This window comes from Lagopus muta, chromosome 6 (assembly GCF_023343835.1).
Source record: "Lagopus muta isolate bLagMut1 chromosome 6, bLagMut1 primary, whole genome shotgun sequence".
NCBI classification, from domain to species: Eukaryota; Metazoa; Chordata; class Aves; order Galliformes; family Phasianidae; genus Lagopus; species Lagopus muta.
Window position 1 is genome coordinate 11,498,011 of NC_064438.1, and position 15,458 is coordinate 11,513,468.

Genomic DNA, 15,458 nt, shown 5'->3' on the forward strand with positions numbered 1-15,458 from the left:
CATTCCTAAATGCTCCATCTCGAGGTCCTGGAGTCGACACTAAGGCACAGAAATACCAACTGCTCCTCTGCATTTTGTTCTACGTATCAAGTTTCAGAAGCATTAAACACTTCCACTATTCTCTCTCGAACTCACATCCACTGAGGGAACTGAGAGCAAAAGCTGCTGTAGGTCAGCAGGTCACTCTGTGGGGTCAGCTGGACCCCCAGCACCCCATCTGGCAGGAGAGGGAGCCACTGTTTAGATGGAGTTACTTGGGGTACCTTAATCACCAGGCACTCAGGGACTACGAATGTGTCAGACAAACACACATCTATAAAACAGAAGGGGCAGTGTTGCAGTAGTTGTATTTAGGACAGCATCCTGAATAACCGTTCTAATCAAGAATAAAAGAGATTTAATCAAATGGTAAGAAATATTTCTAGGAATTATGAATCTTTGGTGTAGGGGGAACGTGATTCAAATTCCAATGAAGAAAATGCAAAATTCAGGAGCTTCAATGGGATTTACTCTTAGATGTGGTAACAGCACAAACAACGCGGGATGTCAAACTGTACAGATGCTGGTAAGAGCAGGAGGCAGAGGCAAGAGGAGGCAGTTATGTTAATAGTTTAATCTGTACATATACCATTTTCCAAACTGTTACATTTAAATTAATGTTTTCTTGCAAAATATTCATTTACGCTCTCAAAACTTTTTTATAAAGGCAAAAATAAATCATTATTTTGGCAAAAGGTTTTGAAGTCGATACTGGCAGTATTGAGGTAAAATAGATAACATTAGCTAAATATATATTTTAAAGAACATTTCCGGCTACAGTGTTAAGATAATATGATTTGACTCAAAGTCTGAAACTTGAAATTCAATCAGTTTCCAGGGCTTTGTATCTATTACTTGAATATGGCATATAAACAAGTTAGTAGTATCACAAAATACTGCAAATTATTTCTCAGCTGTTCTTTATCTAGAGCTGAACTCAACTACCTAATATGGGGCAATTTCTGCATATCTTGCACTCAGCATTTTATTTTATTTTTTCCAGGTAAAGCACTTGTACCCATTCATTTCATATTCTTTTCTCCTTTCGTAGCCACCTCACCCTTTGCCATATAAGTAGAACGCTGAATTTCAAAGTTTGGCAAAGTTAAGCATGAGGTGAACTTGCATGTAAAATTAGCAGGTGCCACATTACATCAGTTTTACTGTTTCCAGCATAAACACTAGTCAATACGTCATATTGTACTTTTTATTGAATAGGTATTCTGAAGAAAAAATATATATTTACCAGTAAAATGACACATCCTATTTTTCTTATTGCTTACGTGACATACTTTAATTTAAAAGTTTCCTTCTTCCACATCTCAACTTTCAAAAAATATATATACTTTGCTAGGTGGTTGTTACTACTGTCAGGAGCAACGTAGCATGCTGTGTATCAATACCAGCAAGCTAATCATACGCAATCAAAAAAGGAAACAGGAGTTCAAAATTGGTTTTTGTGATGGCTTTCATGGAAAATTTCAGCTACACTGAGATTTAGGAAATCAAACCACAAGTTCCTTGCAATGTATTATTCCATGGGCAAAAGGGTGGGTGATTAACTCTGCTAAGGTACTCAGCCCAAAACACCCCTACAGCAAACCTCTCAAGTGGGGTTAGCTCTACCCATACCCTACAAACATGTTTCTAGGATTGTTCAACTTGCATTTTTTTCCATAAAACTTTACATTGTGCTTCTGAGCCTGAGGGGGAAGTAACAGCATCTCGTAACAACTATGCAAGTAGTTCCTCTTCAAATGAATTCAGCCCCTGATTTAAACAAATTCCAAAATACATTCTGTTCTAAAAATACATTGTCAGTATTTTACAGAGTTTATTAAAAGTGCCATTCATTCACATAAAAAGTCTGAACTAAACTGAAGTCAAAATAAGATGTTAAGCAATTCTCTCCATTTTCATAGAAAATCCCCCATTATTCTCTGAACATATTTCCAAAAGAAAGAACCTGTGATCAGCCAGTGAATGCCTTCACAGAGTGCTCGTAATCAATCTCCTCTTTCTTCCACATGGCGCCACTGGGGTGGGATTGCCTTCGACTCTTACATCATTGCTCACTTACTGCTTTGGCTGGCGTGAAGTAAAATAAAACATGGTTAAATATGAAAGCGAGTGCACTGATGCCAAGCAGCAAGCACTTTCAGGAAATGTATGTTTGGATTAAAGCGTCCTGAAGATAGACAGAAAGAAAGAAGATTAGTACTGACAATATTAAGCAAACCATTGTCACATGATGCCACTGAGCTCACACTCAAAACGTTGGGTCCCCTGCATATTGCTGGTTATTGCAATTATTTTCTTGGTCATTTTTCAAACACACACACCACACACACACACACACACACACACACACACGTATATTTATACAGACATATGATAAATGTGAAGTCTGCCTGGAATCAGGTTGAGTTTGAAAGGGACCTCTGGTTGGAAGCTCACCTGGTCCATGCTCAAACCTGACAATATCCTAGCAGGGTCAACTGTTAGTCATAGCAGAGACGCTTAGAATCTGGTTCTCAGAAAGATAAACAGAACCAGAAACACAAATAGCTATTTCCACCAAGTTCTGTAGAACTGCTCTGAATGTCTCTGCACGTTCTCTCTCGCTCTACTCTCATTTACTGCAGCATTTCTGGAGACAGGTCAGTGCCTCATTGGGCCTTTCTGGAACATGCTCACTTTTATTTAGTTTGTATTTGTTGCAGAGGAACTTGATTCAGATTGGTGAAACTGAAAACAAAGGTATCTAAAGATTAACACTATTTAAGGCATTCATTCAATCCACCTGCTTTACTGCTTCATCTCTGTTTTAAGTTCTTGTTCAGAATTAGTTAACAAAATTAGTCCAAAGGAAATCAGGAACATGAAAACACTTCTGAAGGAAACTACAGATACACAAGTGCTATAACTACAGCACATCCAGCAGTTAGGCATTATAATATTGACAGGTTCTTCTATTTCAAATAGAAAAATCACTGCAAATACTACTGAGAAGAGATGATAAGTATTTCTTTATATAACTTTATAAGAACAACAAAATTATCTTAACACTTGAAATGTCAAAATTACCAAGTCAGAGACAAAAATTAACACTTCTGTTAACCCAATCCAGCAAAGAAAAAAAAACAAAAACCCACAAAGACACAAAGCAGTCACAGTATTGCAGAAATAGTTATATAGGGCCAAATTTTCAGCTCATCTCAAACAAGACATGAGTTTTGGCCTGTGTACTTTTAGATATCAGCCCATAAACTATCCTTCCCCCCCTCCCCCCGTATACACAACATTGGTTGCACTTTCAATTCTCTTGTGCAGCAAGTGTGCACATACAGGTCACATGCAGGTAAAACTGCCTTCAGAGCTCAGCTGCAGCCACAGCTGTATGCAACACTTGCCATAGGAGTACAAATGTGGCTGAAAATCTGGCCCCACGCTACCAAGAGTGTAGACGCCTCTTTCCTTCACCACAGTGAGGACATGGAAGTTCCTCATCTGGAAAGCTACAGCAGTTATTTGAAGACTATTAGCTGTGTTAGCTCATTAGAAGCAATATTTATTATACAAGAGTGAAAGTTTTCTGAAAAATGGATGCATGCTTTGATTTGGATCTGATTTAGGGGTTAAAAATTCAGCAAGCCACAGCGAAGATACAATGGTAAATCAGACGTGTCAAGAGCAGTTAGTTCTTACTTTTAAGGTGTTTAAACAAATGTGTAGTGAAATCCATTGCTTAAGGGAGAGTGAGGTGGCTGTGGTACAGAAGGTGAGGGTGCTTTGGGTGGATAGGTCAACTGCTGAGCTAGAAGGGATCACATACAGGAATTAGGCTGCACAATCAAACATTCACATTAAAACAGAGCCACCTCAATTCTCTAACACATGAATAAGGAACCTGATTAGTAATGCAGTGAGGTGTTACACTATTGTAGTTACATGGAACACAAACAACATTTCTAATTGCTTTAGAATTGGATTTCTATTAGTCACATTAAATTATGCAAATGAACATTCTTCTGATGAGAAGTTGGACAATTATCTTATGACTGGAACGTACTAAGGAACACACAACACTCGTGCACCCCAATCAAATCCTGCCTTTAAAATCAGATCTGGAAGGGCACTGCTGTTTAATAATTTGGTTTTGAGATTTTTCTGAGGTTGTACAGGTTCTCAGCTTTCCATTGGTTACAGATAAAAAGCAGAAATTAAGAAAATCACAAACAATATTTTACAGATATATGTAACTTTTTATGTAATGCAGTGCACAATAAATCAATTCTCAGATCTCAGCTTGAAACTTCAAAATAAAAAATAAAATAGAATAAAAATATTCTTGTCTATAAAGCAGAGTAATTTAAAGACAATAATTCTGAAACAGTCTTAAATTCTGCTTTTTCATTTTAGAAGGCTAAAGGTTTCCAAAAAAACACAATTCAGGAACTGAATTCATAAAATGTGTACATCTTACTTTAATCTTTCAGATTCTTGGCAGGATTTCTATTTGGGAGGTGGATTTCCTACTAGCTCAGAGGAACTCTACAATGCTACGTGACAGGCATTAGACAAATGCACAATCTATACTGAAAGTGAAGTGCATTATCACAGCATCCTAACGTTAGTTATCTGCTTCACAGAAGAAAAATGTAAGGAGTTAAGCCTGAGTCTCTTTCAAAGCAAATCTTGATACAAAATCTGGACATGTAGGTTTGGATTTTCAGCTACAGTTTGCTTCATTGGCAAAAAGCAACTTCAAAAAATATATATTTTAAATTCAAAGAGCAAAATGTGAAGGAATATGTAAAATTGGAATAAATTAGAATGTGCAATCAGCTGTGCGAAGCATCACATTATTTTCATTTTAAATCACTTTAGATTATCATAAAATGCCCCATAATCCAAAATCCTAACTTCTTTTTACGGATTGCACACCATCAGTCAAAATTAAACTACTCTGGCTGCTTCATTGCTTTTTTAAGAATTTCCAAAATTTGGAATAATTTCAAGCAAGAGTGTTAGCTTTCCCCAGAAGAAGCTAGAACTCATATGGCAAAATGCTGTGTTGGTTCATACCTCCTGAAACACCCAAGTCCCACTCCGTAACCAAAACATGAAAGTCAGTGTTACAGTACCAAGGACCTCGTTATTAGAACTGGGACCAGACTGCCTGTGGAGAAGACTGAGGATCTGAAAAGCTATTTCTGAAATGCTCCCAGGACCTTACAATTCTGTTTATTTCTGTTGTCTACCCTCCCCAGTGAACCACTTTTATTCCTTCAAGTCAGTTAAATCACCCATTGAAACTCTCCTTCGTCTCAAGATTCTTAACTTGAAAACGTATCCCTTCCCCTGAAAACTGCATTCCCCTTAGGTTCAGTTGCCACTGAATCTGTGAGTATACAGCCATATCCAATCCACAGTCTGTTATTACAGATGCACATTATGTATCTGGATATTAGAATAATCTGTCTTTACTGGGAAAGTCTTGAGGGCTTTTGTGGCAAGTGTCATCCATTTAAACTGACAGCTTCAGATGAGAAATGGGCACACTTTTCTCCATCATAGTTAAGACTCCATTATTTCTATTCTCCATTGGAACAGTGAGCAGTGCCAGTTATAAATGGCTGCCCAGGTACTGGCTAGAATAACTGCTGCATCTGTTACCGTGCCATACAAATCTGTTGACACTTTTTATTTATTTCAACCATTAAGCAATCGAGAGTGAAATTATCATCTTAACTAACATATTGCAACAGGTCTAGTAATCTCCAGACATCAAGCAGAGTTCATGCGTGCTTGTCTTGCTCTGGTCCCTAATCTTGATCACCAAACAGAAATATACCAATACCAATTTTAAGACTTTTAGCCTGCTGTCTCAAGCTGCAAGTGGTTCTACTATACTTTGAATCACAGAAACCAGTGCATCTCTCTTTTAAATATATATATATATATATATATATATATATATATATATATATATATATATATATATATATATATTTAGAAGGGTGTGTATATATAAGTCCATTTTTTAAAAAATAAGGGACCAATTTACTTTTTAAAAATGGGTACAGAAATAGCTCATTTCATGTAATTATAGGGAATTCATTGGAACTATTACTTTTTAGTGCTATTAGTGGAGTGAGTTTTCAAGTTCCAAACTTTCTGATCACAGTATATTCTCCCACTGAATGTCAAATGCTCAGCATAAACCTTAACTTCTCTTCATGCTATCTATAGACAGCACACTGCTATTCTGAATATAAATGTTTTGAATATGAATTGCTAAAAAGTTCTCTTAGGCCAGGAGTTCAGCAAAAACCACACACAACTTTATGAGCAGATAGCTGCTTATATAAGACACAGCTGTTAGTTGGTAAATAACTAAGTATTACCTGCTACCTCCTTGCTCCTCTGAGAGGCTTCAGAAGCCAAAGCGTATGATATGGTAATGATGCGTTCCTGCTCTTGGAGCTGTGAATCTAAATCAACTGAGTTGTGCTTGTCCTGGGCAACAGTAGGCTGCAGATTGTGCATACTAGCAGGAAAGTGCAAAACAACATTAACATTTACAAACATAAAGAAGAGCCCACTGTGCAGAAAAGAAAAAGCTTCAGTGCATACAGTAGTGTTTGGATCTCATATGGCAAGCTCTGTATTCAGCTGAATTCCTTTGAAGCAGTGTTAGATATTGTATTTAACTATGGCAAACAAAGACAAGTAATTGCAGCCATTAACATATCAGTCACAATTTCTGCTTAGCCTTAAGTACACCTGAAAGTCCTTTGTAGTAAACAAGTTATTTACAGGAAAGCACTATAAAAATGTTATTTCTTTGTATCTGTTCATAACCTTTCTTGTTACTGTCCAGAGGAAGTGATGGTCCTCATGTTCAGACTCATTTACATTCTTTCTAGGAGACTACAGTTACTTGAGGTAACCACATTCATGAAAATGCATGTTTCAGCTGCCTCTGCGTTAGCCTGAAGTAGCCAAATTTTATCCTGCTTTTGGCTGGATCCGCACCTTTGCCTCTCCCCACTCTCACCTACAGGTTGTGTAGTAACAACTTTTAAGGTGCTCCAAACAAGAAAATGGATATATGCAAAATCTGTCATAACTAGAATCTCTGACACTTGGCTTTAAAAAGGAACTTTAAGTATGCTAAGTACAATACATACATTCTGTGTGCATTTTCCCTGCTCACGTAATTAAATTGTACAGGAAATAGACTGTTGCATGAAGTTAGATTCCAGTGTTTAACACCAACCTCTGTGTAAGATCAAAAAATAACCGACCTTGATTTAGTAAGAATATTCTTTATCTTCTCTGCTTTACGCTGCCTTGCTGCCAGTTCTTCTGTAGAAAGAGGTTCTTCTGGCTCCAATTCAACATAACGTTCCGGAATCGCAACCTTCTCAGGTTTTGACAACTGTGGAACAAAAGCATCAAGTTTTATCAGCCCAGACTTAAACACTTTGAGATTTAATCTTCTTAACACAAGAATATAGTAAAAACAATAAAGCACAGGTTTGCACTGTCAATACATGTACCTGCTTCTAAACATTCCCTCTGGAAGTGAGCTGATGCCCTTTTAACAGTGTCTTTTTCCCTTCTTTTAGAAGATAAATCAAACAAATATTAAAGAGGATTACAGAAGAAATTTGAATCAATAGGGAGCCTTTCTTCAGCTCAGCTTTAGAGCCCAAACTAGGACACTGCTTGTAGCACTTATAACAGCACATACCTCTGCCTTCCACTAGCTATACTCCTCCCTTTCCACTAGATGGCTCAATCGCATTTCAAACAAATACTGCGCTCAGATACCAGAGCTGAAAGCAAATCTCACCCCGGGAACAAGAAGTCACACGAAAAGCCAGCAGAACCTTTTCTGCCATATCAAAACCAAGAGTAAGGTAGCTCTGTGGAACTAGCTTTTACCTCTTAGCACTTTCTTATTTTAAATACTCTTTATGTTGTCATCTTATTTTTTTCTAATTCTCATATAACATTGCCTAACTACCTCTTTTCCCCATGAAGCCTATGTATTTCACAAGGTAGAGCCAACCTTTCCATTTTTTCTCCCCACAAACCTTACAGACACCCCAAGAGCCAGGCCGAAAGTATGCTTTCATTTCAATACCCAGAAGACTCCTTTCAGCTTGAGCTTCCAGCTCACTTTTGAAATAAAAGGTGAAAATGAACTACATAAAACTTAAGGTTAATATCAGGGGGAATACATAGGAAGCAAAATTATGAGTGTTACCTCTCTGCTGATGTCTAAATCGTAGTCTTGAGGCTCCAGGTCTGTCTCTGTCACCGCTACTGCTACTGGCTGAACTTTTAACCATTCATTTTCATCCTTGTCTTCTCCACGAATTGCCCTCTCAAGTAGCTGCAAATCAAACTCTTGCTCTCGCTTCCACTGGTAATAGATACAAAACAATTAATAGTGTTCAACCATACTGACAAATTCAACTTTCAGCAATGTACATAACTGTGTCTGCAAAGGCTATTTTGCTGAGAGAATCCACAGAGCAAACTCTTTAACTGATAGAAAAAGAGAAAATGTTGCTGTATTTCTGGCAATTCCTGGCTGGGAGATATAGCAACGCTGAATGGATTTCAGAGTACTGTTTAATTTTATACACAGTGTGCAGCTGTATTAAACTCTGTCAAGTATATTAACCACAATGTTACAAATGCTGATGAACGTGGCACCAGCACAAACATCCACAGAAGTACAGATGTCAGTACAAGCAAGTATGCAGAGTGCTAGCCTTGTCTTAGGCACTCTAACCAGGCAGTGCTGTGCCACTGCAAATCAGTACACAGAAAGGACATTAATACTGCAGGCTGAGAATCACTGCCTGTTAACTCTACATGTCTTCCTAGAAAAAGACTCAGTGATTGAGGTTGGTATTTTTAGTACTAGCATTAACTTGTCTGAAACTCAAACAGTAACTTTAATAACTCCTAAGCTACTTTACACTCTATTAACCCAGCTACCTGCAAAAATTAAAAACCTTACACATTCTCCTTACAAGATAAATATTTAGCAATAACGTAATCGGAGCATAGTTAAATTAAACAGCATAATTTTAAGAGTTCCCACATTATTGCTTAGCAGCCCCTTCACAGCTACATACAATACAGCTCCATAGAAACTCAAGCTTAAGAGCCCTAACAATGCATTTGCTCATAAATATCAAAAAACGAAGCTCTGTTGCAGCATCGCCCCATCCAGCAGATATCAGCAACTTTACCATACGGACTTGAAACATATTAAAAGCAGTGGGGAAGAAAAGGGACAGAAACAATAAGATGACCTCCTGAGTAGGAGAGCATGCCATTACGTCTAATAAAAGTGTCTAATATTTCTATTACATCTCTGGCTTGCTTTGGTTGAAGTTTGAACTCTATATGAAGCCCTTAGCCTCCAGGATGCTACTTGCATTATTAAATCTACTTGAAACCTATTCATGCACAAGCTCTTGATATTCACTCAAAAGACACATGTCCTCCATGTATATTAAGGAAGTTAATATACCTAAGAAGGCAATTTCATCTCAAAAATTAAGATTTCTTTTTCGGAATTCAAAGGAGGAAAAATGTTTTATTGTTCTCACACTGCAAACTTGTTATTCTACTCATATTCGAACCAGGCCTGATTGACATAGTATACTTCAAATACACAGAATCATCTTCAAATTATGTTATGTAGGTAAGAAAAACATCAAACTATTATTACAAAGCAGAATTTTTATTGGCTTTGATGTTGCACTTTTACATTAAAAAGGCATTTTATATAACAAATGAGCCCATGTACTGTGATCCATACTTCAAATGCCATTCTACACTTGCGAGCTGACTGATTAAAAATTCGAGTTACACATACAATGCATGTTTTAAGCAAATGTTACATACTGAGCAGCATTTCAATTATACATTTAACTGTTTGCCATTTTGGCTGCTAAATAATTGCAATGCTGTAAGTAATTGTGCTATTGAACATGCTTTTTGCGTTTTGAAGCCCTGTAGGTACAAGAGATGATCTCTGCAAAATACTGCTAGGGCTGAAAGACTCAATTTTAATTCTTTACAGCAAGAAAAAGACCAAGATGGCACCCAATCTATAGATAAAGTACTTGTCACAAATGTTAATAAGGAGTGTCACAAAAATGTTTAAATTCAACTTGTGTATGTTACGCCAGACTTCGGAAACATCAGAAGCTCAGATTTAGTTCCTCTAATTAGAATATGAAAATAATGGTTCTACTGTAGTTCCATATTTCCCAAGTATTACGTACTACCTTTAATAAGTTTGTGATTGCAAAACAGAAGGCAAAATAGATGGATGTCTCCGAGTTGTGCACTCGTATTTACTGGGAAAGTAAATATAAAGAACTGGCTGTAAAATAGTGTTACTGAGCGGTGGGAATGAAAGGCTGAATATTATAAGGGGTGGTTTAAATGCCAGCAATTGACACACATGTACTAAATGCAATTAAGCCTGGTAAAAATTGAGTAGTCCAGTTAGAAATTTTAAAATAACTACAAAATTCTGCAAATTAAAAACAAAACGAGCAAACAAAAAGAGGCATTAGGTATGATGAGTGACGAATCTAAAAGCAAGAGATCTTGTGCAATGAATTAGGTAAAACAAGGTGATCGTTCTAAAGCTCCAGTGGACCAAATGAAAAATAAATTAAAAGGCTACAGCGTAAGTGCAATTACAGTACAATCTTGGTTTAGCACCAAGTGAGCAACTGGGTAGCTTCACCAATTAGAATTGCTTTGGTTAGTATCCAAAACGTATCATTACAAACTTCGATTCTGTACAGCATTTAATCTCAGAACACAACAAAAATTCTTTTCTTCAGCAGCTTAGATTTGAGCCTTATTAGAATATTCTACATGTTGAGCTTTAAAGGAGGACTTGCTGCAACTGAAACAAATTTGATCTTAAGTTTCTAATGAGTGTGATTAGGTTTCAAAACTTATTATCCATTTCTCCTTAAAAACAGAAACAAAAAAGAAAAACCAACCACACAACCTGCTTGGCCTAATATTAGCACAGCTATCTTGCAGCCTAATTTGTGAATTTAAAAGAAGAATAACCGTGGTAAGAACATTCTAAAAGGCCCATTCCATTATGAAGCAGTTTGAAAATCCTGTAAGTTTCTTACACTTTCTAAATACAATTCTAGTAAAAAAACAATCACATCTCTGAATTCGCTCTAACAGAGTCTCACCTCCATCCACTCAGCACACTGACCCCTGACCAACTTACCTGCCAAATCTGCTACATATACTGTAACTACTAGTAAAAAAAACAACCGTCTGTTAGCTGCACTGTCTGAACTCATTTTATACTGTATAACACTAATTTAATTATACTAGAAGCATCACACACACTCAAGTGAAAGTGCTTGCCAGGAAAAAAAAAAAATAAATCCAAAGGTATTTCTAGTTTAGTCCTTTTAAGGCATATCTAACATACTGAGCCTATGTCTGCAGAAATGGGCCTGATGAAAGACCGAGATGAAACAGACTGCCTTTCTCCTTGGCTAAGGGTTCTCTTGCGTTCACGAACTAATGCCTTCTGATGTCGTTTCATTCTTTCTAGTTGTTCCTCTGCACTCATCTTGCCTCTTTGGTGGTCTCCAGAGTATAAACGTTCCAAGGCACTCTTTGGTCTCTCCTGAAGAAGTTATAAGGCACACAAAAAAATGTGTTGGAATTAATAAGTTTATAAGGAGCACACAAATAAGCAGCATCTTTCGCCCACCTTATTTCTAAATTAAGATGATTTTGCTCTATCGCTTGGTATTAATTTGAATATTTCAATGTTATAATATCTATTAGTACAGGTGATTTTGGTTCCAAACTTTGTTTTTATTGATCTATTAGAAACGTAGTAAGTTGCCTTTCTACTTCCTGATTCATTTAAGAGAATTAGAAAATAAATAGAATTAAATCATTGGAGATGGGTCCTCTCCCATGGCATTAGAATCCCATCTCCAGCTATGCAACGTATACTCTGGATTTAAGAAAAATTTGGAAGATCAAGACAGTAGTCTTCAGATGTTCTTTTAAAACTTACCTTGGACCTATCTCTTCGAAGAGTTGCATATGATGAAATGGTAGATGACTGGTGCAATCTGGAAGTTGATCCAGACAAGCCTTTATAAGGAAAAAGAAAATGCTTTAAAACCAAGATGTGCCAGATACTTTTCTTTTTTCTTATGATATTTTCATTATTTTAGTTCACATTTCTCTTTTTTTTTTTTCTTCAGTTCAGAAGGTCATGAGAGGCAGGAAATTTCATTTCAACCACAACTGTTTTGAGTCACTAACGATCAAAACACAAAAGTCTATGATACTTTGATACTTTAAACATATATTAAATGAAGTATGGGGTGAACTCAGCTGTACAACAACATATATGCTTTACAAATAATCACATCTATGAAGAAGAACAAACCTTAACAGTGCTTAGAGTTATAGGGATAAAAAAACAAACTACTTTTCCTCAAATATCCTCTCTAACTTCATCTGTTAAATGGTGAAAAGACTTTAGCACAATGAGATCCTAGTGACAAGTCACATTTAGTGTTTGGAGGCATCGCATTTTTATTCTTTACTGCTTCCATTTCACTGACTTCTACATGTATTTCAATACACATACTTTAAAAAAAAAAATCACTTGAGTTTGTGAATACAACACAGAAATAATAAGGAAAAGCAATTGTGAATACAGGAGATATTCTAACTGCTAAATTCATTTTTTCGCTATGCTTTTTGTTTCTTTAAGAATTACATACGAAGCTCCTTTGCCAAAGGGTGGTAATCCATAATAGCACCATTAAAATCACAGATTCTCTAGAACTTCCCAGCACTGTGCAGTTAACCTAAAAATAACAACCTCAAGATAAAGATCGTCTCCAGCAAATCCTAAGAGAGAAGCTCCTATGCAAGAAGTTCTGTTACAAATCAACTGTGTTAATTCCCGGCTTACCACGAGTAGGCAATGTCTGGTATCCACTATCAACAGTTACAAAACCACTGGAAGGTTGGCTGAGGTCACCGCCTATCATTGCTAGTTCTGGTTCACTCACATATGAACGCAGTTCTACCTGTGTGGAAAGATATTTATTGGCTCAAATGACATCACAGACAGCAAGTCTGAAGTCTTAAAACAAATCCCAGCAATTTTGTTTCTGCATTACTGAATCTGTCTCTGCCATTACTGTAACATACAGATCTCTTCCGTTTTCTCTCTCTTCCCTCTCATTACAAGATCTAGCAGTACACATATTTCACAGACACTACTGTCTGTTATTGGTTCACACGTTCCTTACAGTGCAGATGGTCGATGAGTGCTCACCCTATAATCTCCGTTTACATACTGTCCTAGTTCTCTGTCTCTCTTTCTTTCATCTGACTGACGTTTCAGGCCTCGCACTGACGTGTGTCTGATGACAGTGGCTTCTCTTGGGAGTGGTGGAACAGCTGGTGGCTGATCTTCAGGACTGTATAACTGAGGAAGAGGTGGTCTGGGCGGTGCTTCATCTTCCTGGTCAGAAAAAGCACAGGTATGTGGCAAACAGTCTGGTCTGGAATAAACTGTCTGAAAGTTCATAACATTATACAAATTATTTGTAATTGCTTTACCATGCTCTTCTCTGTCCACCAGAAGCTTGAGTTCTTGAAAGCAAACAAGACCCAAGAAAGCAAATAACCAGTGAACCAAAAGGCATAATTAACTAAACAGCAAGGAAGGCTCTGCTATGGTACATTCTAAAACACTATATAGCTACTGTGAGTAAGCCTCCAGGTTACTAACATAGGACTAGAGGAAATGGCCTCAAGTTGCGCCAGGGGAGATTCAAGTTGGATGTTAGGAAATACTTCTCCAAGAGTGGTCAGACACTGGAATGAGCTGTCCAGGGAGGTGGGAGTCACCATTCCTGGAGGTGTTCAAGGAATGTTTAGATGTTGTACTGAGGGACACTGTTTAGTGGGCAATATTGGTGATAGGTGGACGGTTGGACTGGATGATCTTGGAGGTCTTTTCCAACCTTGTTGATTTTATGATTCTAAACACTCTTGTGTATTTGTTACTGCTCAGTTTGATTATAACCCTTAAGTCTCCCTTTGCTGTGCCTCTACATTGCATGCACTTAGCAACCATGAAAGCTTTCTGTCAGAAGCAAATGGAAACAGCGGAGAACAAGGCTCACAACAGCAGTACTTACAACCTTTGGCATTAGCCTAACTGGCGACTGAAGAGGTGGCTCAATTTTTTTCAGCTGTGGTACTTGTTGCTGCGTTCTGGCCTGGAAGTAAGGCTGTGGATACAGTCTCACCTCTAGGGAAGGTTTGACCAGGCTGGATGGAGGGCTTTGTGGAACTGAAGGTTTGCTCTCCACGGTTGTGAGAGAAGCCGGTAAGGAAGGCACTGTAGACTGAGAAAATGAAGGCACTGTTTTTCTTTCTAGGGGAGAAATATGCATATCTGTTAGATTCTGTGTTTCTTCTATCTGTCAACAATGTTCATACAAATAGAAATCAATATCATTAAGCTCTCAAAATTATTTCCAACATAAATTGAGGGTTTTTTGATATAAAAATCTACAACTGCTGGCTTATGGCAGGGATGAGAAACATTTTCTTGATGAGGATCAAATAACCTTTCAGGCTAAAAATAAAAATATACATTAATACCATTCAAACAAATCCCTTGGCAAGAGGGAGAGGAGGAAAAGTTCACGTCATATGCAATCATTACAGTGGCTGGATATGGCTCCCTACCTCATAATCCTTTGGCTACAGAGCTAGATATACATACCTGTGCTTAAGGTATAAGCACCAATAGCCATACCTTAAATAAAATCTCACCAAGAACAATTTAATTTCCGTGTGTAAAATGGTAAGCAAAGACACTCAAAATACAACATAAATTTACAAGAGGCATTAACAGCCTCTTGGTATCCCAGCGTTGTCTTTTATTTGAAACATAATAAAGCAATTGAAATGCAGACCACACATTCTTTTCTTTCTTCTATTTCATAGCTGATGTTGCTGCCCTGCCCACCAAGCACCTGCCTGAAGAGGAAAGGGGGAAGGCAATTGGGGCAAGGGCAGTCGTGCAGAATCCAAGAGGAAAAAAAAAAAGCAGATGAGCACAGAGAGGAGCTCCCAGACAACATACAGAACAGATACTACTTTGGTATGAGTCTGGTGTACGTGTGAAGCTATTTCTGTGACCTGCATAACTAATCCCACTGCTATTGTTCTCTTTTTTGTGGCTTGTTATGCTTCAGTATGTCAAACAGAAAAAACACATGCTTTTTTGCTGGCTCAACCAAAGAAATGCCAAAACAATGTGCTCAAGATAC

At 37.4% G+C, this 15,458-nt stretch overlaps 1 protein-coding gene across 8 annotated transcripts in view; it reads right to left on the reverse strand.

Moving 5' to 3' along the window:
- Positions 1-593: 593 nt before the first annotated feature.
- PLEKHA7 (pleckstrin homology domain containing A7) overlaps positions 594-15,458 on the reverse strand; it is a 171,479-nt gene continuing 156,614 nt past the window's right edge. For 5 of the 8 annotated variants that reach the window (XM_048947782.1, XM_048947778.1, XM_048947775.1 and 2 more), the window contains 9 exons: positions 14,316-14,554; positions 13,445-13,633; positions 13,076-13,193; positions 12,161-12,240; positions 11,558-11,758; positions 8,321-8,479; positions 7,353-7,486; positions 6,450-6,592; positions 594-3,856 (listed from right to left, as the gene is read on the reverse strand). In XM_048947782.1, the coding sequence (XP_048803739.1) occupies positions 3,759-3,856; positions 6,450-6,592; positions 7,353-7,486; positions 8,321-8,479; positions 11,558-11,758; positions 12,161-12,240; positions 13,076-13,193; positions 13,445-13,633; positions 14,316-14,554 (1,361 nt within the window). In that variant the 3' untranslated portion in view covers positions 594-3,758. The remainder of the gene's footprint in view (positions 3,857-6,449; positions 6,593-7,352; positions 7,487-8,320; positions 8,480-11,557; positions 11,759-12,160; positions 12,241-13,075; positions 13,194-13,444; positions 13,634-14,315; positions 14,555-15,458) is intronic. The other 3 variants (XM_048947776.1, XM_048947777.1, XM_048947779.1) reach the window with 3 other exon arrangements.